This window comes from Nannobrachium achirus, assembly GCF_963921795.1.
Source record: "Nannobrachium achirus genome assembly, chromosome: 14".
Lineage (NCBI taxonomy): Eukaryota > Metazoa > Chordata > Actinopteri > Myctophiformes > Myctophidae > Nannobrachium > Nannobrachium achirus.
In genome coordinates, this window is record NC_137821.1 from 10,410,924 (window position 1) to 10,438,231 (window position 27,308).

A 27,308-nucleotide genomic window follows, 5' to 3' on the forward strand; every position below is an offset into this window, starting at 1 on the left:
GCTTGGAGCTCTTCAACATCCAGATTCTCAAGAACCCATAGATAGTATTATAGCATTTTGCCACATACAGAGTACAGAGTACAGACACACACAGCTCACCTGCTGCAGATGAGACTCATTCTTTCAGGGGCAAAACAAGCTTTGGCTAAAAAACCTCACATGCAGGTACTTATTTTCGGTAGAGAAATGTTAGTTGCAACTTTTGTTTTGTGTCGACCGCGCTGGCTCGCATTCAACAACGCACAGCAGCTCATGTTACGCAAGGACTCACGCAGCACGCACGTACGTGACGAGGCACCCCCAGGGTCCTAGAGCCCTTCACATACAGCACACACGCACAAAGGCAGGCAGACGATGCCTGGCGCACAGAAAAATATATATTTTATGTGCATAGTCCCTTTAACCGGGACAAGCGACGTCCCTTACGGGACGCGCCTCTTTCAGTCAGAATACGGGGCGTCCCGGCCAATACGGGACGGTTGGCAACCCTAGTGCTCAGTGTAGTGAGTGCCTAAACTTAACCCTAATCCTAACCTCAGTAAAACTATGCCTAAACTCAACCCTAACCCTAACCTCAGTAAAACTATGCCTAAAACTAACCCTAACCCTAACCAGAACCGGTGCGCATTTCCGAAAGCACCCTTTGATACGCTCGGACTGAAACACCAGCAGAAAACACTCTCCCGAGTGCAACAGGTACTGCATAATCAAATGGGTCATGCATTTCCAACTTGCATCCTTCCTGCCTTGCATCGTTTCCAGTCTAGTTTGTTATGTTTTATCTCCAGTATACCAGTGCAGTAGTAGAGTCTAAACCTGAGGCTCTGTGACCATCCTCTCAGAAGGATGGTTTGATGATTGATTTGACCTCTATGGACCCTTTATAAAAGATTTAGCCCCCAGGTCCCTCGCAAAAATCCCAGCATTTTTTTCTAAAGGGCCACATTCAAAATGGCGCCCGGCGCCATCTCTAAAAAGTAACTTTTGATAGAGATGACCTAGAATCATGTTTGAAGACACTTTTTCATACAAGTCAACCATGAGGATTCCAAATCTGACACCATTTTAATCATAAGACCTCATTTTGGCCCAGAAATCCAAGATGGCCACCATCCAGTAGCATGAAAACATAACTTTTGAATAGGAACGTAATTTATTGGGGATTGTAATTTGTACAGACTCAAAACATGTATTAATCTGAATCAGAGCATTCTGTGTCACTGGTTTCTGAATCACCAGATTCAGATGACTCCACCCTCCTCCTCTGTGCATCATCCTCCTCCTCCTCATCCACCTCACTCTCAGCATCCTCGTCCTCTTCAAATGGCCCGGGTGTAGGTAGGTGTGTTGGGAGAGCAGGCCGTGTGTGGCGGACAGGACGACAGCGACCACCCACCAACTCCCAACCATGTCCGAGTGGCGAGGGGTGGTGCTTCAGTGTGGGGTTGCGCAATAGATACGCCAAATAGTTAGCGCGGAGGCAGTGTTGGCGTAGGCTATCTGCATCTGGAGGGAGACGGATAAATGTTTTTTTCTTCATTGTCTTCCACTTGGCAGCACGGGCTTCAGCCATGGTGCTACTCTTCTTGTCTCCATAGATCACCTGTCTTGTGAATGCAAAGAGCTCTTGTTCTACCTCCTTCTCAAGGTCAAGGCTATCTCCACACCGTGAGAGCTGCTGCCGTGCCACAGAGCTCTTTGCCGCCTTTTCATACACTGATGATTTTCCTTTGCCAAAGAAACCTGAGTTGGCATCACAGCCTGTAAAACAGTGTAGCTGCACAATGCAGTCTGCCATCTCTTCTGTCAGCAGGCCACGACAGAGGACTGTCTCTTTGTTTCTCTTGATGCATAACATGCCAGGGAGCTGCCGTGAGATGGCCGATGCTGCGACATATACATCGGTATCAGCTGCATCAATAACAACAGGGCCACTATAGCCTGACTGCTGCAGACCTGCATAAACAGTGAAGAGGATGGTGTCAGCTTCAGACTGCTCAATGCTGTAGTCTTCCATTGGCTGTTGTGTTGACAAGTTGATGCAATGTGGGCCAACAGAGTAGACAATCTCTGCATTCACATTCTGTGCCAGGTCGGTGAGGTAGCTGCATATTAATTTTTGCAACCGCTCCTTGTTACTGACACTACACAGTAGTGTTTTGAATGCCTTGGCAGAGGGGAAGGGGTCATTCAATCTCATGTACGTGTTGGGTACATGTGTGTTACCCTGTACACGCAGGTGTCGCTCATCATCTTTAGTTGAATATGCTGCAATGTATGGGTCATTCACACAGATGATACGGTGAGCATCACAAAGGCGGGCAAGGATGATGGATGACACCTTGTGGACGAAGTCCAACCACTTGTATGGGCTGCCTTCTTGTGTCTGCCGATCTTCTGCTGATGGAGTTGCCATCCTCCAGATCATGCCCATGTCAATGAGAGCGACATAGGGTTCTTTGATAGCTATAGTTTGGAGAGAGAGCTTCTGGATGAGATTGCTCTTCTGTGTCTTCCTGTATGTGCCATTGGGGTTGAATAAGGCCCCACATTCCTCAACAACACGATGTTCCAGCAACTCGGGGAGCTTGACAAGTTGACTGTCTTCAACGAGGTTGATCACTGCTTTGAGAGCGCTTCTTTCCATTTCAGCAGCTCTAGTCTTGAGTTCCTCACTGGGCTTCTCTACGCATGCATCCTTGGAAAATGTCAAACGTTTGCTCAAACTGACAGGTGCATGGAGAGATTTATTCTTACTGAACACCCGGTTCTGCAAGAAGATGTTCAACTTCTCTTCTCCTCTCCTGCAGAATGGGCTGATTTAAAGTCCGCAATGAGCTCATCAGAGGCAGGCATGGCTGACTGTAGGGTGCAATCAGGTTCTGCACACACTGCTCATCTTCTCGCATCCGCTTCGGGCCACTTTCCGTGTGCTTCCTCTTGGCTTCTTTTCGGGTTGCAAGAGTGTTGTGAGCCGCTCTTATGCGGGCCACATTGTTAACATTTCTGGAGTGCACCAGCAGCTGCTTTTCATTTTTGAGGATGGAGAGCCAGCCTGACTTCATTTTGCTGCCCTTGTTCATTGTACATTCAATCCACATGTCCCAGGCCATGTTGGAATAGGGGTTACTGTACCTGTGATGGACTGAGTGAAGTTAGTACGAAGGAAGGAAACCTGTTCAGCAGGGAGAGCTGTCAGCATCGCCCAGAAGTCAGGCAGCCACCTCCCATACTTATTGTTGTCGTATGCTACCATCCACGGCTGCATAGCACGCAGAGAGCTGACATATTCTTCCCAGTTGCAAATATGGACTGCATGCACATTCTGTATTTAATTTATTTGTACCCCCCTGTGTGTTTGGTTCTTTGCTAGTTCGTAGTTCAATGTTTGTGATGTGTGTGTGTTTGGCACCATGCCTTCTATGCAGCCTGTTACCCGCCTGTTTGCCATGAGTTGTTTGTGTTTGGTGCTCTAAGCCTTTGAAAAGGGGGGGGGGGGGGAACCTGCCTACTGTATGTTTTGCCAGTTTTTGAATAAATCATTTAAGTTGAACCATGGCTGCCTTCAGTAAACCTGTGTTTGGTTCCAATTCCCACATGGACACAAGCCTCTGGGCCTTTTGTGTTTCATCCATTTGGCATGCTTTGAACTCATATAGCACTGCCTGTACCTTTAAAGATATTCGAGTCGATCAAGCTGTGTAAACATGCCGGATTTATTATAGAAGTTAAATTCCACCCGTAACCCCCTCACACTATTTGGCTTATGCATGTGGACTCTGAACTGTCCACGTTTTAAATGTGCGACACACAAATAGGGCTGCTCTTCAATTCATTATTAGCGAATGTGTGATTATTCTGTGGAGCTTCATCAGACACAGGGCAGGAGCAGGCAGTGGCTGGAGGTACAGTATCAGCAGAGCTCCAGACAGCAGGATAAAGATGGTACTGTGGCTGAGTGTGACCTCCCTGCTCCTCTTCTCGCTCACCACGGAGCTGCACTGTAAGTAGCCTAGATCTAATCCAGTGGTTCTCAACCTGTGGGTTGGGACCAGGCCCAGATGATTAACTTGTTTTCTCGCTCAGCAGTAAACAAACCAGCATACAGTATAAGTGTATAGAGGGTGTCTGCACATTTCTAAGGCGACAATTTAAGGACTTATTAATACCTCTAAAATGACAAATTAAACATTGGCCAAGTTGTCAAGTACTAGACGCAGAAATTGTGAAAATAGCCGATCTACGTGCTTGCGAGGCGTTGTGAGCATGTATATCTGCTATTTTCACAATAGAACAGTTGTTATACAAAATGTATTGCCTCAACTCTTAGTGCTCGTCAGGGGGGGGGGGGGGGAGACCTCAGTTCAACTATGATTATTATGGGGGTCACGGCCTGGAAAGGTTGAGAACCACTGTCTGCACGAAGGTCATGTCCTAGTATGAGCGAATAGGGGAAGGGGATCACCGTCACGTGAGTACCATGTTTGGCCCAGAAAACACTAAAATAATATGATTATTGTTTATTATTTTGAATATTTGGTGGTCCCGTTTTAGAGGTTGTTGCAATTAACCTGCTCTACAATACTTCAGCTCATGTTCCACTATGACGAAATAAAGCTATAGAATGTAGGCCCTACGTTCCGTAATGCAATTGTACCCGGTGAAGGTGAAGCAATGGCGGACTCTGTCAAGCCCATGTGTCTCAAAGAATAGTATTAAAAATGTTGTCAGCATGTTAGAGAGGCAAGGGCTGCAATTTCTAAAAGTGCCTTTTGGTGAAAATATTGAAAATAGCAGACCTCCAAACTGAACTAACTAAGCATAATCAAGTCAATACTGGAGATGTGGTGTAACGGCATGGATTTCTACACAGAGAGGGCAATTCTTTCAACATAAGATGCTACATTCAAGTTCATGAGAGTTTAGACAAAAGGCAATTATGTTCTATGCCTTCAGGTACGGCCTTTGCGTTTCTTTCACAGTAAAAACGCAGCATTTATGGTCTGGAGAGGGCACTTTCTACGAACGGATAGAAGGGCAGGGGCTCAAGCCCGCTTCGATGTCTATGTGTGGTGATCACAGCATGCCTGTTATCAGCCAGAGGAGTAGCGCAGTGGTGTTTCCCTGCAGAAATCATGGCCAAATATAATATGGGGATTTGAGACAGACTTAACCCATTTAGGCCTAGAATTATTGAATGCTTTAACGATTGAAAAATAGCAGATATACAAGCTCACAGCGCGGCACCGAGTGCGGCGCTGCGAGCTTGTAGATCTGCTATTTTTCGAAAAAAGTCGTGAAAATGTGTCCAAATCTTTGAATATATGTATTTTTTAAGCGAACATTTGTAACTCAAATTTTGCTTCTGGGTGGTCCCTGGAACTCAATATTTTGAGATGGGGGTCCGTGGCCAAATACATATCAGTTTGGCGGTCCTTCACATGAAAAAGTTTGAGAACCACTGACATAGTAGTCTCTCAAGAACAGACTAACTGAGCTCCATTTAAGTGAAAAGGACCTTTTCTTTGACGATGGCTGGCCAGATTTGCTGACATAGAAACATAGGCTTTTCAAAAAATCTTAGAAGGATTCAAAAGACACTAATAGAATCGGGTCAAAATTCTAATAGCAGATCTACAAGCTCGCAGCGCGGCACTCGGTGCCAGGCTGTGAGCTTGTATATCTGCTATTTTTCAATAGTTAAAGCATAAAATAATGATACAAAATAATTTGTACCCGTTCTAAAGCCCCTTTTCGACTGCAGCTTCAGCACCACACATGACACTACACCACACCGCACCACATAAAGATATCTACATTTTCCATTACACAAAAGTACCCCTATCGGTAAGAAACAAATTGACCCTTTTAACTGTGTTAAAATACAATATAAATTTGCATTACAACTATCCTAAATTATAATACACTATCATGGATTATAACTGTGATTATAATACACTTTAAAGTATTAATGTATTACTATGATAATTATAAAACACTATATAATAGGTTATAATTGTGGTTATAACACAATAGAATATATTATCATGTATTAAAATGGTCTAAATGAAAAGTCAGTGAGTGATCAGTCATTATGAAGTGTTTGGCCCTGTTTGGCCTAGATCAGACCTACTTTAGATTGGACACTTTTTAGTACCACATTTAGTACCGCTTTCACACCGTTCTACCCAGGTCCTTGTAGTGGAAAACCTGCCACAAGTGGGCAGTGTGGAGTGGTGTGGTGTTGGGCCATGTCAGTGGAAAAGGGGCCATAGTGAACTGTTCACCAGGGGTGATGTGGGGTTGTCATCTCATTATTTGTTCAGTTCCGTTTGCTATCTGCTGAGTTTACTGAGTCAACAGTTACAGGTAGTCAGAAGCAAAGCAGAAAATCAGCTGGTCAAAGTGGGGTCAGGTCGGGGAGGGGGGGGGTGGGGGGGGGGGGGGTGTTCCAGGGGATCCCCAGCCCCAAATGTGTCAATACGGCGTCTCAATCATTCTAACCACTTTATCCATGTATACATTGGCTATTAAAAAAAAAAGAACAGCGGATCTACATGCTCACAGCGTGGCACAAAGCTGACTGCAAGCTTTGTAAGCTACATTATGCTATTTTTGAAAGGTTTTGATGAATCTCAACAAATTCTTCGCTTCTGGAGGTCCCTGGAACGGTCTCTGTCCAGGTGGGGGTCTGCGGCCAAATACGGCAGTCTAACGATCATTTATCGCGGGAGGGAGTATCGCGATGTATTACAATGTCGATATTTCAGCACACCCCTAGTGTAGTAGTTCAATGTTGATAATGAGTATTCCCCTTCAGGAGTGTTAGGGTCATGGTTCATCCGGCTATCTCCAGTGTCTACAGTAGTTCTTAAAGATGGGGTGCCATGATTTTCCCCTCTATAAAACATGATTATCTACTATTATGATTATACTAGGAGGAAGATTTTTTTCCAAAAAAGTGTACAGAAAGAGTTAAAATGATGTTTTTATGTGGCCACACCCACCAGTTCATTGGTATGCGTGGTTATCATGGTGGGTGGTGACCCAGCTGAAGTTAGCCACACCCACATGTGTTGGGTGAATGGTAATTAGGGGAGGGGTTGATTCTATGATGTAATAAGTATGGGTGTCTTTGGAACGGCACGTCTGACCCAGCAGGTGGCATCCTCCAGCTAAAAACCCAAATAAAAAGAGAATGCATAATTGCTCATAACAACCACACCAGGGGGTCTAATGAAGTACTGTCAGCCTCCTAGACACATGAAAACCAGAAAAAGTACAAAACTATGGCACCACCTCTTTAACTTTTTCAGGCGGTGACAGTCACGCTCATATATTGTTTATCTCTTCTCTTCAGCTCTCCAGGGTAAACCAGTGCCACAACCAGGTAAAAAAAGATGAACCAGCAACAAAACATTATACATGGTAGACTAAAAAGGTCTTCTCTAGTCAAAGTAATATGTATTGTTCTTTTTTCTCCTACTGTTTATTCTGTTGTTTCTGTACAGAATTCAAGTTGGTGGGAGGAACCAGTCGCTGTAGTGGTACAATGAGGAAGAAACACTATGGAAGGTGGCAAGTGTATGAGCGAGGCACATTTAAGATAGAGGAAGCACATGAAGTCTGTCGACAGCTGGATTGTGGCACTGCTGTTTCAACACAAAACATTTATGACTGGTATAGTTACGTGGAGGTGATCTGCTCAGGTAGCAAACAGTGGCTTCAGCAATTGCTCTTGATCTGTATCTCTGTAACTCCTGCTGTGCTGCCTCTATTGGCGACTGATTTCCGCCAGTGGGGTTAATAAAGGTTTATCTATCAATCTAGAAAAACACATTTTAAATAATTCTGAAAACTCTGTCTGTCTGTCTGTCTGTCTGTCTGTCTGTCTGTCTGTCTGTCTGTCTGTCTGTCTGTCTGTCTGTCTGTCTGTCTCTGTGTCTCTCCTTCTGTCTGTCTCTCTCTGTACAGAGTCTGTGAGGTTGGTGAATGGGACTGGTGCGTGTTCAGGCAGATTGGAGGTGAAGTCTGATCAGTCGTGGGTCTCAGTGTGTGAAGGTGACTTTGACCAGCAGGATGCAGCGGTGGCGTGTAGGCATCTCGGCTGTGGAACTCATCCATTCCTCCTGGGGGCGCTCTATGGAGAAGCCAATGTTCCAATGTGGACCAAAGAGTTCCAGTGTGAAGGCAACGAGTCTGTTCTCCTGGACTGTAGAACCTTAGACTCAACTAGAAACACCTGCTCACCAGACAAGGCTGTTGGATTCACCTGCGATGGTAAAAGACAAACTACACTTTAGGTTTGGTTTGTTATTCATATTTACAGTTTACAATTTAGGCATTTAGCAGATGCAATTATCTATCTATCTATCTATCTATCTATCTATCTATCTATCTATCTATCTATCTATCTATCTATCAAAGTACATTTAAAATAGTTCTGAAAGCTCTCTCTCTCTATCTCTCTGTTTAGATACAATGAGGTTGGTGAATGGGGGTGGCTCGTCGTGTTCAGGCAGATTGGAGGTGAAGTCTGATCTGTCATGGGTCTCAGTGTGTGAAGGTGACTTTGACCAGCAGGATGCAGAGGTGGCGTGTAGGCAGCTTGACTGTGGAACTTATCCAGTCCACATGGGAGCGCTCTATAGAGAAGCCACTGTTCCAATGTGGACCAAAGAGTTCCAGTGTGAAGGCAACGAGTCTGTTCTCCTGGACTGTAGAACGTCAGACTCAACTAGAAACACCTGCTCACCTGACAAGGCTGTTGGACTCACCTGCAATGGTAAAAGACAAATTACGCATTAGATTTGGTTTGTTATTCATATTTAAAGTTTACAATTTAGGCATTAAGCAGATGCTATTATCCAGAACAACTTACAATGATGGTAATACTATTGCTCATTGAAACTATAAACATTCACAGTGTGAAGGCAACAAGTCTGTTCTCCTGGACATGAAAGTTTTCTCTTTTTTTATAAACACATTTGTATTTTGTCCAATCTGTCTGTCCAATCAGTTTGTTGATACAATATACCTTTTATAATTGGGGTGGGTGTATATTTGGTGTCCCTGCTTTTTTCTGTTGAGACATTTAGATCTTGTGTCTAGGTTAGACATGACCAGGACAGGACACCGCACACCACCGTACACCTCAGTCATCGGAGTATGAATGCTTGTGTGTGAATGTAATGCACAATCATTTTGAAGTGCTATATAAGTGCACCATTTACCATTTATAAATGTACCATATACCTCTCTTTTCGTGTGTGTGTGTGTGTGTGTGTGTGTGTGTGTGTGCGTGCGTGCGTGCGTGCCGGTATGTGTGTGTGTTAACACAGACTACCCCCGTTATTACATCTCTAAAGAGAAGAAGAACTGGGAGGAGAGCAGACAGTGGTGTAAAGACAGACAATCAGACCTGATTGTCATTAACAGCAAAGAGGAACAGGTATATGTGTGTGTGTGTGTGTGTGTGTGTGTGTGTGTGTGTGTGTCTGTGCGTGTGTGTGTGCATGTTGTACAGTGTGTACTGTGTACATCAGTAACCATTAGCTTTTCTGTCCAGGACTTTGTTGAAAGTGTAAACAAGACAGTGTGGCTGGGTCTGAATGACCATTACGAAGAAGGATCATTTGAGTGGGTGGATGGAACACCGCTGACAACACCAACGTAAGACTTATCTTCATTTCACCATTTTTCTCTGCATGTCAACACATATTGTGTTACACATATTTCCTTTGCTATTTTCTTAAATGGTATTAAATGTGATCAAATGCAAAGCTACTGTCACTTAGTCATGTTGTCTACTTCACTATCAAGTTAATGTGCTAACATTTAGAGTGAAAACCATGCATCCTTGTAAATATTGTAATGAATAAGATGTTCCCAAATCTACAGGTACTGGAGCCCTGGTAACCCAAATAACCAAGACGGAAATCAAGACTGTGTTGAGTTTTCTGATGGGTCAAAACCTCCTCCTGAAAGAGGATGGAACGACTTGCCGTGTAACCACAATGCCTACTGGATCTGTGAACAGGGTAACCCCCACACAAGTCTCGCCTAACATGGACAATCTCCCCGGCAGATTTCACCAGGTCCTCCGGCGTCTGGAATGGACGCGGAGGGGGACATGACTCCTGCTGCTTTCCACTTTGAGTAAATGAGGAAGTGATCCACGGTGGAAAAATTGTGATAAATCATAGCGATTTCATAATTATAATGCATAAGCCTAAACAAACTAGCATGAACAATACTGATGTAAAATAAGATATCTGAACGGCTACATACCGGTATATTTAATATACAATTAAAATGTTGTGAACCACAGTTACAGGTGGGTTAGCCCAGGCTTTTCTTCTTGAAATGCCTGGATCCCGAGGCTAACCCCCACCCTGACAAGCACTTGGAATGTAGGAGTTGAGGCATAACATTTAGAATTGACTCGGCTACACAGATAAATATGGTGAAAATAGCTGATCAACAAGATCAGCTGTTTTCACAATGTTGCCTAAATTAATTTGGCAAATATTTTACTATTATAGTAATATTATATTTAGTGTCGTTTGTTGATTACTTTTGATGCAGTAATGGCAGTAATGTTTTACTTTTCTTTCTTTCTATTCTTTTTGGTATTCTTCACTTGCACACATGTATATCTCTCTCTTCAGCTCTTCAGGATCAACCAACACCAAAACCAAAACCAGGTAAACAAAGATGAACCAACAACAGAACATTATACTTTGTTGACTAAAACGTTTTTCTCTTTTCAAATTAAAATGTGTTTTCTTTCTTTTTCTTATTTTTCCTCCTACTGTTTATTCTGCTGTCTCTGTTCAGGTGTTAAGTTGGTGGGGGGAACCAGTCGCTGTAGTGGAATACTGTGGGCGTGGAAGAAACAAGAAAGAAAGTGGGCTACAGTTGAGGATAAGGAATTTAAGATGAAGGAAGCACATGAAGTGTGCCGAAAGCTGGATTGTGGCACTGCTGCTTCAAAGAAAATCATTAAAGTCGATGGGAAATGGTGGATAATCAGAGTGGAGGTGATATGCTCAGGTAGCAAACTTTGACTTCAAGCCTTCAACAATTGCTTTTCTTAATCTTGATCTCTGTAACAATAAATGTCTATCTATCTGTCTGTCGGCCTGTATAGAAAGGTACATTTTAAATTATTCTGATAACTCTCTCTCTCTCTCTCTCTCTCTCTCTCTCTCTCTCCCCCCCCCCCCCCCCCCCCCCCCCCCCCCCCCCCCCCTCCCCCCTCTCTGTGTGTGTGTATGTTCAGATTCTGTGAGGTTGGTGAATGGGACTGGTTCGTGTTCAGGCAGATTGGAGGTGAAGTCTGATCAGTCGTGGGTCTCAGTGTGTGATGGTGACTTTGACCAGCAGGATGCAGAGGTGGCGTGTAGGCAGCTCGGCTGTGGAACTCATCCATTCCTCCTGGGGGCGCTCTATGGAGAAGCAAATGTTCCAATGTGGACCAAAAAGTTCCATTGTGAAGGCAACGAGTCTGTTCTCCTGGACTGTACAACGTCAGACTCAGCTAGAAACACCTGCTCACCTGACAAGGCTGTTGGATTCACCTGCAATGGTAAAAGACAAACTACACTTTAGGTTTTATTTGTTATTGATATTTACTTATTTATTTGTTTAGCTATTTAGGCAATTAGCAGATGCTATTATCCAGAGAAACGTATAGTATTGAAATAACGAGCTGTACATTGAAACTATATAGATTTACTCAAAGCTGTGAAAGCTTTTTTGTGAACAAATGTTTATTTTTGTCCAATCTGTATACAGTAGTATATTTTGTTGATAATAAACAGTATATATAATTCAGTACCTGAGACAAAAAAGTCAAAAAATTTTATTTACCAGACTGTAAACCACAAACTAGTTGTTTTTAATCTGTTAAATTCTTAATGCACTCCCCCCTCATTTGGTTCAATTAGATATAGTTTGCTTAACTATATAACTATATATAAATTAGGATTGTGGTTTACAGTCTGGTAAATCAAAACATATCTATATTCAAAAATGTTCGGTGTATTCGGGGTCCCTGCTCTTCTATTGAGACATTTAGATGATGTGTCTAGCGCTTAGTCCAGGGGTTTTCAACAGGGGGTCCGGGACCCCTCGGGGGTCCTCAGAGTTATGACAGGGGGTCCTCCAAATCTTTGTGTGATAGAGACTTTTTTCTCCTTTTTTATATTAACCACTTGAATCATATTCTGATAACTTTAGCCAAAAATAGCAGATCTACAAGCTCTCGACGCTGCGAGGTGTATTAGGAGGGTACTATGAGTCACCAGAAAAAATAACAGGTGTTTTTGATGAATCTATCATTTAAAATGGAGTTTGAAGTTACAATGGGTATGTATGAGGAGGCATCCTGCAGGAGGAGTGCCTGATAACATTTACATCAAATATCTAAATATTGACTCAAGCAAATTAAAAACTATCCAGGGTGTTCATAAAAGCCTAGTTAGACGATAAAAGGACCAAACATTTTTTGAAAGTGAAGGATCCCTTTAATACCTCGATATTGATATTACTCTCGATATTAGTAAAATCAATTGCATTGTATAGTTTGTAATGTTATTTTTTCCTGCTTTAGGTCCACTGCTTGCCTAACCCTGATAATGATTAGCATATCCATGCATGCACACTGCACAGTACACATAGAATAAATATGGTAAATGCCCTATTTCCATTTTCCAACAATGGTTTTATTGAAATAACCATTACAGATGGACAGCTTTTTTGCATGTGCTACGTGTCATGCATATATAGCGTGTCTGTTAATTAATTTGACACAAACACCAATACCTCATATTGCATGTTCATACCTCGATATATTACCCAGCCTTAGTTTGTAGTGACATTGAGGTGTTTGGAGAAGCTATTATAGATTGTGGCCTAAAAGCCTTTCTTCTAATCAAAGTACGGTAACTATATATTTTGAATTGTCTATTCTGTTTTCTCTGTATAGGGGTCACGATGATGTATGAAACCAGTAAATGTGTTGGTAGACTAACAGAGAAACCCAATGGAGAGTGGATAACAGTCTATCCGTCTGATCGTGTATGGAATCTGATGGAAACCCATCAGGTGTGTAAACAGCTGGACTGTGGCTCTGCTACCTCAACAGGATCCAGTGATTCACTTGGGTTCTGGATCAAGAGGGGGATGGACCACATGGAGGTGATCTGTTCAGGTAAGAAACAACGACTTCAACAGTGACACAACTCTATACAGCACTGTTTTCCGTGTGTGTGTCATGGACAATTTTGGGGGGGGTCATTTCATTAGGCCTATATGTTTCGTACACTTTGTTTTTAATTAGGCCTATTATTATTTAAAAACATTTACACAAAAGGAAGTTTTTCATGAATTAAAAAATAATAATAATCTTTTTTTCCAGTAATTTCATGAAGAAATGAAAGAAAAATCTAAGAAATTCCATAAGTTTGATTCCAAAAGTTTAAGAAGTAGTAAAACTCCACAAACTCACGACGCGGCACTTCGTGCCAAGTTGTGAGCTTGTAGAGTGAGCTATTTTCACTAGTTTGAGTCCCAGGCAAACGTCTAATTTCTCTTTTGGGTCATGGGCTAAACAACTTGGGAACCAACCACGCTATTCAGTGTCTTATCCCCAAACTGTGGCATTCAGAAAGGTCAGCCTCGACTCAACAAAATGCTCATGTCCATACTACAGATGTCAGGTTGGTGGGAGGAGCCAGTGGCTGTAGCGGTACGCTGGAGAAGAAACTCAATGGAGTGTGGAGCCGAGTCACTGATCATTTTTTCGAGTTTGAGCTGAGGACGGCACATGTAGTGTGTCGACAGTTGGACTGTGGCACTGCTGTTTCAACACAAACCACTGTTGGAAATTTACCAGACGACTGGTTGGCCTCTAACAGAACAGTGGAAGTGACCTGTTCAGGTAACAAACTTCAACAATGAAAGAAATCTATAGTCTAATTATTTCATCCATCTACCGTTGTTCCCTATTGAGCTTGCCATATTGTGGCCAGGGTGCCACCCACCTGAACGACCAGGCATACTCAATGAACTGGTGGGTGTGGCCACATACAATCCTAATTTTAACTCTTTCTGTACACTATTTTGAAAAAAAAAAAAGATACTCCTCCTAGTATAGCCAAATCATAATAACTGATAATCATGTTTTAGGGGGGAAATAAATCATGGTACTGCATCTTTGTGCTGTACAGTTACAGGATAAGAGACCTACTGCAGGGTAAAAAAGGTGAAAAAAGAAATGAAAGAAAACGTCAATGGTCACACACTCAGCTGCAGTCTACCCGAAAGGTGGTCTGTGTGACCCATGCCACCATGCAATGCCTGGCCAACACACACATCCTTGCAAGATTCTCCGCAAGCATTTGTGGATGGGTGGATATTTTGGCTGGACATTTTTATTTCAAGACCTGGACAACTGTTGCCGGTTAACGGCCCCCACTCAACAATGACATATAATTAATTAATTTAACCATGACCCCAAAAAGGTCTATAGCCTAATAACAACACAACACAACTTCCATTTCTGAATCAAAAACATCTATTAATCAGACCCACTGAGTGTGTGAAGGTTTGTCTGTCTTTCTGTCTTTCTGTCTGTCTGTCTGTCTGTCTGTCTGTCTGTCTGTCTGTCTGTCTGTCTGTCTGTCTGTCTGTCTGTCTGTCTGTCTGTCTGTCCGTCTTTCTTCCGTTTATCTTTGGTGTTTGTGGATTGCTATGAGGGACGGGGACGTGGGGCTTCAGTCACTAGTAAAGGCACATTTATTTATTATTTACCCACACGCCAAACAGAACATTATCTACAAGCTAAAGTTCGATTTATACTTCATCGTATGACAGTGTCAGTGTCACACACTGACCGAAAAAAATGTCGATCTACAAGTGTCTTTTCTGTAACAATATTCAGTTTGCAACTGCTCATTACCAGTTTGCTCACCAGCACATGGAGCACCCGGGAGTTGATGGCGAGGAGCCTACTACTCCACTGCTAAGGGAGCTTAATGTGCTACATTAAAATTAAAGGATTGGTTAAAAATATAGCTTAAGACTAGTTAAGAGGGTATGCGCGTGACATCATCATACCCGGAAGTTATGCGGGAACGCCTACTGAGTGGCAACAAAACGCTCTCTCCTTGACAGCCCATACATCCAAACAGAAAAGTCCTATCTGATTGCATTAAACATTGTTAAACAACGTTAAACTCACTTTACCAGACTTTGCAACTCGATTTGCCACTCGATATGCCATTCACTTTATGCATGCGCATACCCTCTATTGTATGGAATATTTACATAAAAATGGTCTCTCTCTCTCTCTCTCTCTCTCTCTCTCTCTCTCTCTCTCTCTCTCTCTCTCTCTCTCTCTCTCCCCTCTTCAGAGTCTGTGAGGTTGGTGAATGGGACTAGTTGGTGTTCAGGCAGAGTGGAGGTAAAGTCTAACCAGTCGTGGGTCTCAGTGTGTGAAGGTGACTTTGACCAGCAGGATGCAGAGGTGGTCTGCAGGCAGCTTGCCTGTGGGCCTCCTGTTGTTCTCCAGGGAGCGCTCCATGGAAAAGCCAATGTTCCAATGTGGACCAAACAGTTCCAGTGTAAAGGCAACGAGTCTATTCTCCTGGACTGTAGAGCCTCACACTCGACTAGAAACACCTGCTCACCTGACAAGGCTGTTGGACTCACCTGCTCAGGTAAACAAATATATATATATATATATGTTTGTGTCTAGTTAGTGTATTGATAACCGTCTGTTTCCCTGAATGTCTGTTGGATTGTCTGTTTTCTGTAGCCTGGTTTCGTTGTCTGTCCCTGTTCTGCTAATTGACATGTTACTGTACTTGACAATAAACGTAGATTTTAAGTATTTGTCCTACTTGACAATCCCTGACATTTTTTTACAATTACAGTTTACAATGTAGACATTTATGACACACTCTTATCCATAGAGACTTAGGAGCCTGTGGGAGTGACATCCTATGAACCCACCTCATATCATTTTCCGCCCTGCAAATACATCTGGTGTTGTACTGATATGTATTTCTATTGTATGTATTGTATGTCCTGATTATGAATTGAGTACAATGGACCACAATGGAAACCAGGAGGAACTGGTTGGAATGACGTGTTCCTTCCACATGCTACGTCCAACCAGAAAAAGCGGAAAGCGGCTTGGACAGGGAGTGTATCGTCCAGGATTATTGAAAAAAAAAATGGGTTACATAAATCATGGTAGAACAAAAATATAGGCTTAATAGTCTTGATCAGGGACACACATTGGTGGCCTTGCCTGGAATCAAACCTGGTACAACCAGGGCATCTGCCTTCCCGGACGGGCTCACTAACCACTCAGCTATGGCCTCCCATATGGCCGATTGCATTCGTATGGCCACTCGACAAAGCCGGATGCACCGCAGTGGTGGGTAACCAGTAACCACTGCACCACCCGAGTGTCAATAATATTCCTTTTTATTCTGTTGTCTCCATCCAGATTACAAGTTGGTGGAAGCAGACAGTAACTGTGTTGGTAAACTGAGGGAGAGATACGATGGAGGGTGGAGATATCTGAACAATGATAAAACATGGAATCTGATGAAGGAAAAGCAACTGTGTAGACAGCTGCACTGTGGCCCTGCCGCCTCTGGGATATGGTTCGATTTTGAATCACATGATGGCGCAGCGGTGTTCATCTGCTCAGGTAACAAACAATGTCAGGCATCTTCACAAGTGTCTCATCACCAAACTGTGGTTTAAATCGGCAACACAATGCTCATGTCTTTGCTACAGACCTCAGGCTGGTGGGAGGAACCAGTCACTGTAATGGCAAACTGGAGAAGGAAGACAACGGAGAGTGGGTTACAGTACAGGACGGTGGCCATGCCATTGGGCTGAGGGCAGCACATGAAGTGTGCCGCCAGCTGGACTGTGGCACTGCTGTTTCAACAGAAACAGGACCTTGGCACCCTAAAACCACCAACATGATCTGTTCAGGTAACAAACCAGCTCTTATTTCATCTATCTAGGTATGCGAACCGAAGCGGGTCGAGGGGAGGCTACCAGAACAAAGCAGGAAGACTTCCACAGTTTGGGCTCAGTCTCCCCCGTCTTTGGGGAGAGTTTACTTTTCATTGAATACTTTATTTGTCACAAATGTAAACAGCATGTGTAAGACTGTGGAAACCAGATAAATCTGCGATTGAAAAAACATACAAATGGCCCTCTGCAGATTTGGTCTGGCTCCATGATTGGATTTCACTACCTCCAAAGTTGTGAGGGACCAATCAGGGCCCAGTATGCAAATATGGGGCGGGTTTATCACAAGTGTTTTAATCTGACCCTTGGAAATGCAGGTTCCTCGCGGTGATATTAGTCTGGCTGTGAGGATCAGGGCTGGGGGAGCTTGCTACTCCACAGTATGGCCTATTGCAGTGGGTCTCAACCTGTGGGTCAGTAAACAGTAAATAAACCAACATAAGATTTAAGTGTATAGATGGTTTCTGCACATTTCTAAAGTGTCAATTTAAGGACTTTTTAATAACTCTAAAAGGACAAATTAAACATTGGCCAAATCGTCAAATATTAGAGGCAGACATTGTGAAAATAGCTGATCTACATGCCCCCAGTGCCCCCCAGTGTCCCCAGTTAAAATATGATTATTCGGGTGGTCGCGGCCTGAAAAGGTTGAGAACCATTGGCCTACTGTATATTGGCCAATGGAAGTGGATGCTGAGCGGATACTGTAAATGCAACCACTTTAATGAACTAAAGTGAGCTACATTGGTACATTTTTATGTTCATTTATTCACTTATTTACATGTTTTTAACTTATTTTAAAACTCTATCTCTCTATCTCTCTCTCTCTCTCTCTCTCTCTCTCTCTCTCTCTCTCTGTCTCTCTCTCTCTCTCTCCAGAGTCTGTGAGGTTGGTGAATGGGCCTAATGAGTATTCAGGCAGAGTGGAGGTGAAGTCTAATCAGTCGTGGGTCTCAGTGTGTGAAGGTGACTTGGACCAGCAGGATGCTGAGGTCGTCTGCAGGCAGCTTGGCGGAGGAAGTCATGCAGTCCTCCACGGGGCGCGCAGTGGGGAAGTCAACGTTCCAATGTGGACCAAAGAGTTCCAGTGTGAAGGCAACGAGTCTGTTCTCCTGGACTGTAGAACCTCAGACTCAGCTAGAAACACCTGCTCACCTGACAAGGCTGTTGGACTCACCTGCGCACGTAAAATATCAATGATACTTTAGGTTTCTGTGTGCGTGCTTGTGTGTGTGTGTGTGTGTGTGTGTGTGTGTGTGTGGGGGGGGGGGGGGTGGGGGTGCATTGATAAGCAGTTTACTTTGGATAACGCTCTATACACCATTGTCTCATTCATTCCTGCATACATATTTATTAGTGTGTTGCACATGCATTTGTTTTCCTCGTTAGCTCTCCAGGCTCAACCAACACACCACACAACAGATAAACGAACTCAAAACAACAACTAAACATTGGTTGTAGCCTAAAAGGTTTTCTTCTAATCAAAGTCATATTACCTTTTCTCCTTTTTTCTTCACTGTTTATTCTGTTGTCTCTGTATAGGGGTCAGGTTGGTGGGAGGAACCAGCAACTGTACTGGTGTACTGGAGATGGAATACTATAGAGAGTGGAGACCAGTGGTTGCAACTAATGGGTATAGCGACTGGGACATGAAGGCATCACATGTAGTGTGTAGGCAGCTGGCCTGTGGCCAAGCTCTTAGCACAGACAGGAGACATGGTTCCACAAGACATGATGTGTGGAAGATCATACCGCAATGTGAAGGATCTGAGTCTTCAGCGAACGATTGCATTGCATTGGAGTACAATGCCTCTGGTCAGACAAAGTTCTTACGGGAGCTAACATGTTCAGGTGACAAAGAATTGTATCTATATATCTGTCTGTCTGTCTGTCTGTCTGTCTATGCTATCTATCTATCTATCTATTTATCTATTTATCTATCTATGCTATTTTGACAAATATTGAAAACCATTGACAAAAAATGTGTGAAATGGGGCATTCTGCACATTGACTTGTTGGTAGGCTTAGGTAAAGTCATTTCCAATATTTTTACTCGATTAGAAATAATGTAGTGCAGATCCCATGGATATAAAACCTCACCACTGTAAAATCCTCAGTTTTAATTGAACTCTCAGAATTACAGACCCATAAGGGTCCATTTGGCACCTTGGTGGTCCCTGGACCGAAGATTGACTGTGGCAACCAAGCTGTTTGTTGACAAAAAAAAACATTGGTTGTATTTTTCTTTTCACCGCGGGGCTCCCCATGAATGTTCTTCATAGGGGGGAGGACGTTTAACCCATTTAGACTGGGAACGCATTATTCCGCATTATTTTGTGCTTTAACTATTGGAAAATAGCAAATATACAAGCTCACAGCGTGGCACCGAGTCCCACTCTGCGAGCTTGTAGATCTGCTATTTTTGAAAAATAGTGAAAAAGTATTTTTTTTAAAACCTATGTTTCTATTTCAGTGGTGCTCAAACGTTTTTTTATGTGAAGGACCCCCAAAATGATATGTATTTGGCCACGGACCCCCATCTCAAAATATTTTGTTCCAGGGACCACCCAGAAGCAACATTTTAGTTACAAATGTTCGCTTAAAAAATACATATATTCAAAGATTTGCACGACTTTTAAAAAATAGCAGATCTACAAGCTCTGTGAGCCTCCCCCCTTGAGACGCACCTGTGTTCTGATATAAATCATGTAGTTACTCATCCCCGCCCTGCGGACGACAAATAAATAGCAGCCAGGAGAGCCAGGAGATTCTCCCGTTATCCAGCCAGGATAACAGGAGAATCGAAGGACATCTCCTGTATGTCAACAGATAAACCAACTGCTATAAACAAACTGGCAGTGCTAGAGAGGATCCATGCACTCTGTTACACTTAAAGTAATTTATTTCATCGATTGTCTCTTCAGGTCCCCCGGGTGTAAGGCGTAAGTAAGTAAGCCGTCCTGATTCGTAAAGGTGGTGGGAGGAACCAGTAACTGCACTGGTATACTGGAGATAAAACAGAATTGACAAACTAGACTGGGAACGATGCAAGGCAGGAAGGATGCAAGTTGAAAATGCCTGACCCATTTGATTATGCAGTACCTGTTGCACTTGTTGTGAGAGTATCCACACTGTCTTTGTGTGTCCCTGTTTGTCTGTAGGCCTATAGGCCTATGTCTGTCTGGAGACATTTGATAACATAAAAAACACACAATGTCTTCAAAGTGTTTGATCAAGACTCACACTATTTGTTGCCTTTCCTCTATCTCCTGTATCAACTAGAGCTTAACATTGGCACATTAGTGGTGAGCGTGGCCAGACGGTGATGTCATAAGGTCAGTTTAGGTATAGCTCCGAAGAAGAGTATAGCCTACAAATGTGGACTCCTCAGAATTTAATGAACTAAATGCCGTTCCATACTTCGACCGAAACTGCCGTTTTCGGTCAAAAGGTCCTTTTCTACCATAAAATTATATCCCTCGGGACTTCTGAAAAGCATTGGACCGAACGAGAGTTCGGAAATTTGCACGTCGGAAAACACAACTCACCGAACATTTCGGTCTAAATATGGAGAGGCCTTAACTTGTAGTGTGGGTAGAGACCAGATTGTAAATGTTAAAGTCATTTTCTGACTTTCTAGGGAAATTCAGTTACATTTTTGATTGATTTTTTTTTTTTTTTTAAAGATTTGTTTTTGGGCTTTTAATATGCCTTTAGAACAGTAGACTGACAGGAAATGGGGAGAGAGTGACATGTAGCAAAGGTCGTCGCGATCTGGATTCGAACCTGCGACACAGTCTAGGCATCCAAGCCTATTTGGTTTGTGCCTGGCCTAGCCTTATCCTATGCAAACCTCTAATAAAGTCTTCAATCAATCAATCAATCAATCAATCAATCAAACAAACAAACAGAGTGACTGCAGATATTGTGCAGATTCATGTCCTCATGTATTACTCACAGACCTGATAAATAAAATAAACACTGGACACGTCATTGTAAACCCAGCAGACAGTTAATGTATGAGCTGGACCCTCAATAAAGTCAAGGATATGGAGATTAGCCTTGCACACGAGGAGAACAAAAGAGAACACAGCTCACCTTGTAGCAACTGCTGGTGGTTAGATGTGGTTTTGATTCCTATCGAGATTGATATCTCATCTTGCAATAGCCATATCCATAAGATCAGATATCATGTATCTCCCGTTAATTGGAACGATGCCCTAGGAGTAGTTCAACCCCAAAATGACTTTTTTTCAATTGATTACTCACACCATGGAGACTTGAGTTTAATAATATATATTTTTAATATTTGTCGCATTCCTAAGACGAAAATGTGATTTTAGTAAATGTACCCCCATTGATTCCGGATGGGGACCCCGGATTCATGGCCTTGGAAAGGGGCCCAAATGAATGGCAGTGGATGGGGAAACCGTCAGGGTACTTTTTTTTGTCTTAGGAATGCGACAAAAAACTAAAAATATTATTGAACTCAAGTCGAGTAATCAATAGATACAAAGTCATTTTGGCCGATGGATCTGACCACGTGAGACTAATTAATATCCAAGGTAATTACAGACAGAATTGAATGCAAACCAGAGTGGTTACAAAAGTTACAAGTCTGGTGCCAGTCAAATCCTCTTGTCTCTGGCATTTTGTTTGAATTTGGGTCATGGGTGAGATGGCCGACATGGAAGTTGAAAGTAAAGTCCAGTGGAAATGTAATTCAACACAACATCTTACCCCTGGCTGGCCCCTGCCCCTGCACAATAAACTCAGCAAGGCAAGATATAGTTGACCAGGGTTTCTCAAAGTCTATGAGGCTTCTCTGCCTTATTGCTAAGATAGTATCTGTTCTTTAGGGGTGGCATAGCTGAATGGTTAGGGAGCCAGCCTGGAGAACCAAAGCCCTCAGTTGTCCCTTGTTTAATTCCAGGCAAGGATAGTAAGGTGGCAAATCTGCTGGGTTGGGCTGAAAATACAGAATTTCTCCCTCGGGTGAAAATAGGTAACTATTATTAACCCATTTAGGCCTGAACACATTATGACGCAATATTTTATGCTTTAAATATAAAAAAAATAGCAGGCTGCGAGCTAGTAGATCTGCTATTTTTGACCCGATTCTATAAGTGTCTTTTGAATCCTTCTAAGATTTTTGGAAAAAACCTATGTTTCTATGTCAGCAATCTAGCCAGCCATCGTCAAAGAAAAGGTATTCACTTAACTGTAGCTCAGTTAGTCTGTTCTTGAGAGACTAATATGTCAGTGGTTCTCAAACTTTTTCATGTGAAGGACCCCCAAAATTATATTGATTTGGCCACGGACCCCCATTTCAAAATATCTAGTTCCAGCAGGGACCACCCAGAAGCAAAATTTGAGTTACAAACGTTCGCTTTGAAAATACATATATTCAAAGATTTGCACACATTTTCACGACTTTTTCAAAAATAGCAGATCTACAAGCTTGCAGCGCGGCACTCGGTGCCGCGCTGTGAGCTTGTATATCTGCTATTTTTCACTGGTTAAAGCATTCAAAAATTCTAGGCCTAAATGGGTCAAAGTGGGTGCTGTGATGCCAGTTCAGGGGTGCCGCAGAATACGTTGATAATATTTGGAATTAATCAATATATTAAAACACTTTGTCTCTGCAGTAACACAGACCTGAGTTGCACTGTACTTTATGAGTTATTTCCCCCTCTCTACCCCAATCCTCTTCACCAAAAATAGCAGATCTACAAGCTCACAACGCGTGTGGTTAAACTGTTAAACATCAAGGATTACATTACTTTCACTCTGTTCTAATGGAAACGGATATTCCTCTGTGACAAGTGTGACATACTCAGACCTTCATATTGAGTCATGCCCCCATTTACCTCCTCATTAATCATGGAATAAATCATTTTGCTAGATAATGTGGTCTAATCAAAATTCAAATCACCCTGTGGAGACCCATGCTCTACATTTAATTTAAAAAGTAATAGGTAAAAACTTGTGTGAGTGGAAAACGTGTCACCGTTCTCCAGTCCCTTCAGAAAACATGCAAATTATATAAATTGTATTTTTACAGTGACCTTGGCACACCTGCACCGTAAATTGAATCAGTCGCCTTGGTTCTTATCAGGGTCCTTGAAAGGGTCCCACCCCCCGCCCCACCCAAATTATTGATATTTAGTAAGTAACCAAGTTAGTAAATATGGGTCTCTCAAGACTCAAGAGTATTATGTAGGGCAGGCTTACAGATTGAACCAAAATGTCCATCCATTTGCACGCTCTCAAATTGATTGAATACTGAATTTACAAAGAAAGAAAGAAAGAAAGAAAGAAAGCAAGCGTATCCCACTGCACTTGAGGGAGAGGGGGGGGGGGGGGTCCTCGAAATTATAAGGTTGATAAAAAAATCACAGCTCTGGAGTGTCGTTACCCATAACCTGCCGCGAGGGGTCACTGTTGTGCAGGGCATAATTCCAACCAGGAAGGGCGCTCGGTAGTGGAAACTATAATCGCACCCAAACCAAGTGATTTCCTCACGCGCGCCGTACACAGCCACACACATACACAGTCACATACACGCGCACGCTGGCACACACACACACACTCACACTCAACAACACACGCGATCGTCCCTGACAACAAGCCGTCAACTCCAGCAGTGAGAGAGAAGGATTCCTAGCGGGGGAGTGTCCGAGACGGGAGAAGAGGAGAGCCCTTCAGGAACAAGCGACACAAGAAGTCACCGTGTATTTATGAATGATCTGATCTTTTGCTCTGTTGTTTCTCATCTGCGGCGACAAGTGTCACTTCTTTGAGGATCTCTGTGTGTGTGTGCGGCGTGGGGACAGATCAGGATCGGTGTGTGTTTGTTGGAGTCTGGAGAAGAAGTAGAGAGGAAAAAAAGCTGAAAGGTTTTGTTTTTCCAGTCAGTCACCTTCGGCATGGCTTCTACCTGCACCAGGTTCACCGATGAGTACCAGCTGTACGAGGAGCTGGGCAAGTAAGTGCATGTCCATTTAATGGAAGTCATCATATGGCTAATGATAGGGACTTTTAGCTGGAGTAATTATACTAGGTTGTATAGTTTTAATGTTTCAAGTTCCATATTATGTCATGTCATATTTTAGGGTGATCTTTATTTTCAAAAGCAACCCAAACAAACCGCGGGAACCTTCTTTCTGAATCACAATTAATTATAAAAATACAAATAATCATATTTCATAAAATAGGTGGGAACAATAATGCCACATTTGAATGCAAAGCTTGTAGATCTGCAAGTTTTATTGCTTCTGTAAATTTCTTTGATTAGATTATATTATATTTATCATTTTCACCTGGTGCTTTCGGTAACATGTCCTGGGAGATTTATGTCATGAGTACTGCACCTTTGAACAGAACATGGCCATTATATTCTACTATACATTATTGTAGACCTACTGTATATTCAATTAAAAAGCAGACGCAGCCTTAAATGTGACTTAATGTGGAATGTTGACACACAGTGTGTGTAGCCCAGAGACGGGGAGGAGGAATTATTGTTGTTGTTTTGCAACGCTTTCCACTGTATCCGAGCTGAGGGAGGATATAGTTAACATTCCACAGTGCTGTGTGTGTCTGTGTGTGTGTGTGTGTGTGTGTGTGTGTGTGCGCGCGCGCGCGCGTGTGTGTTTTGGAAATGAATTAAAGGAGTAGTTCACCCCCAAAATGACTTTTTTTCTATTGATTACTCATGCCATGGAGACTAGAGTTCAATAATATTTGTAATTTTTTGTCACATTCCTAAGACAAAAATGTGATAACTAGGGTGACCATATTCTGAAAATCCAAAAAGAGGACACACACACGCGCGCGCGCGCGCACGCACGCACGCACGCACGCACACACACACACACACACACACACACACACACACATATATATCTTTTTTTCTTTTCTTTTTTTCCCAAAATAATTTATAGTAGACCTACTAGTTTACAGCTCAATTATGTTATTAGTTATGTATTCATTTTTGAGGGGGTTCCAATTGGACCCTTTACAAATCTATAGGCTAGAGAATGAGATCCACTGATAAAGTATGCCTATTGACTCCTGTATGAACGTTCAGCTTTGTAACGAGAGGTAACCCAAACCGCCGTTCTGCTTTACAAGGTTGTACAAAAGATTCTGTCAATTTAGTTAGCGGAAGAGCTCTCACCTCGCACAGACTGTCTTGTAGACTACTTTGCAGTGTTGATATGGGCTTGAAGCAGAATAATTTTTATTTGTAAATGCCTAAATAGACACAGAAGAGTACCAGCTTTGCTGGCAGAACGCTCTGCTTCTCATTGTTGGTCACTGGCACTTTGTGTGCATTTCATCAGTGAAACAGCATTAATTGCGTTAGCAGAGCGATGCTGCCGACTGCCGAGCTCGCGCTGCTCTGCCTCTGATCTGAAAGCGAGACAGGCTGAGGGAGGGGCGTGTATCAAAACAGCGGCGCAGTTCGGCCAGTGGGGAACGAGAGGGGCGTCTCCACTGGCCGAACTGCGCCGCTGTTTTGATACACGCGAGGGAGGGATCGCAGCGCAGGCAGAGAGTAGTATGAATAATACACGTTCCGGGGTTAGGGGTGGAAACTCGCCTCTCACAGTGTGTTTCCAAACGAACCATTGAACGTGCATTGTAAATGCTCGTGCTTTAACTGTGATATGCGCGAAACCCCGGACATTTGAAGGAATTTATAAAACCCCCCCGGACAGGCCGGACAGCCCCCTAAAAGAGGACATGTCCGGGCAAAAGAGGACGTATGGTCACCCTATGATAACAATACATTTACCCCCATCCGGAATCAATGGGGGTAAATTTACTCGAATCAACATTTTCTTAGGAATGTGACAAAAACCTAAAAATATTATTGAACTCTAGTCTCCATGGCATGAGTAATCAATAGAAAAAAAGTCATTTTGGGGGTGAACTACTCCTTTAATTTGATAACCCCTTAACAGGGGTTTCAACAGTGGGTCCGGGACCCCTAGGGGGTCCTCAGAGATACTGAAATCTTTGTGTGATAGGATAGGAACTACATTTTATTTTAGTTTTTATGTGTTTTAACTGTTGGCATCTTTCCCTATTCTCAAGACCCCAAAGAGAAATTAGCTGATTGCCCGGGAGCTACAAGCTCACAACCTACTTTTAAATGTATTTATGGTCATTATTAGACTTTTTCATTTTATTAACGAAACACTTCTGACAAATGGTGGCATCGTTTTTAATCAATGACAGGGTTTTAACTATTTCAAATATTCTTTTGAACCCATACACATGTGTCCGCTACCCAAAGATGGGTCCAAGTCAACTCTCGAGTCCCCGACCCATCTAGTTTTCAAAGGGGGTATTCAACAACAATGAGACAATATATGAAAAATCACACCTAGTTTGAAGTGAGCAGTGCTATTTATGAGTTAAAACGTGGCTTGAGACCCTGGGCGTACAACAAACTTTGGGTGCTTTGTGCAAAGATCTAGGCCAGATGTAGGCCAATATGACCCTGGGCGTACAACAAACTTTGGGTGCTTTAGGCCATATTTAGGCCAAGCTTTGCATCCCGGACAAAGCCAGATGTTGGAGCTTAGCTCCTTCCAGGAGCACTGCTCAAAAATAAAATAAATAATTCACAGTAGGACCATATTAAGTCCTTCAGATGCATGCTAGTATATCACACTCCAAGCAGAGCATACAACAGTTCTATGCTCGTCGTTTGTCCCAACAGGGGTGCGTTCTCCGTGGTGAGGCGCTGCATGAAGATCTCCACCAGCCATGAGTACGCTGCCAAAATCATCAACACCAAGAAGCTGTCCGCCAGGGGTGAGTGTCTGGGAATGGATGCTGCTGCCATGATGGCCTTGTTCTGGCTGCTGCTGCCATGATGGCCTTGTTCTGGTTGAATCTTCAGTGATGCGTAGCCTGCGAGCTAAGTTCAGGCAGATGCATCTCTGTGTATATATGGGACATGTACTGCAGGCTATGGGACGTGTCGAGCAGCTGACCGAACTGTCTACTTTAGCTCCCCTGATTCATTGCTCTTCCTCTCACTGATGTTAATGTGCCTTGTTTGCTTCCACCAGTAGACTCTGCTTTGCCTAATGGCCCTATCGTAGTACAGTAGTCTGGGGGTGATAAGCTATCACCGCGATGTAGTCTTTTAAAGTCAGAAAACTACAACATTGCGTCATTAGCCACGGTGAAGAGCTATCACCCGACATCTCTCCTCTGTTTTT

At 43.0% G+C, this 27,308-nt stretch overlaps 2 protein-coding genes across 6 annotated transcripts in view; both read left to right on the forward strand.

The window, feature by feature from the left end:
• The first annotated feature begins 3,781 nt into the window (after positions 1 to 3,781).
• LOC308298459 (scavenger receptor cysteine-rich type 1 protein M160-like) lies at positions 3,782 to 20,288 on the forward strand. 2 transcript variants are annotated; one of them, XM_080742062.1, is made up of 19 exons: positions 3,782 to 4,003; positions 7,361 to 7,390; positions 7,512 to 7,709; positions 7,975 to 8,280; positions 8,477 to 8,785; positions 9,342 to 9,451; positions 9,569 to 9,672; positions 9,901 to 10,040; positions 10,671 to 10,706; positions 10,840 to 11,055; positions 11,285 to 11,590; positions 12,992 to 13,216; positions 13,718 to 13,945; positions 15,420 to 15,725; positions 16,523 to 16,729; positions 16,819 to 17,022; positions 17,944 to 18,249; positions 18,607 to 18,915; positions 19,989 to 20,288. In XM_080742062.1, the coding sequence occupies exons 1-19, from the start codon at positions 3,943 to 3,945 to the stop codon at positions 20,012 to 20,014; spliced, it is 3,627 nt and encodes a 1,208-aa protein (XP_080598188.1). In that variant the 5' UTR covers positions 3,782 to 3,942; the 3' UTR covers positions 20,015 to 20,288. The 2 variants fall into 2 exon arrangements, with proteins under 2 accessions (XP_080598188.1, XP_080598189.1); XM_080742063.1 differs by lacking the exons at positions 3,782 to 4,003; positions 7,361 to 7,390; positions 7,512 to 7,709 and having other exon boundaries at positions 8,163 to 8,303.
• Positions 20,289 to 23,687: 3,399 nt separating this feature from the next.
• The window catches only part of camk2d1 (calcium/calmodulin-dependent protein kinase (CaM kinase) II delta 1), a 161,343-nt gene continuing 157,722 nt past the window's right edge, over positions 23,688 to 27,308 (forward strand). For 3 of the 4 annotated variants that reach the window (XM_080741296.1, XM_080741295.1, XM_080741298.1), the window contains exons 1-2: positions 23,688 to 24,052; positions 26,801 to 26,895. In XM_080741296.1, coding sequence (XP_080597422.1) covers positions 23,994 to 24,052; positions 26,801 to 26,895 — 154 coding nt within the window. In that variant the 5' untranslated portion in view covers positions 23,688 to 23,993. The remainder of the gene's footprint in view (positions 24,053 to 26,800; positions 26,896 to 27,308) is intronic. The other variant, XM_080741297.1, reaches the window with a different exon arrangement.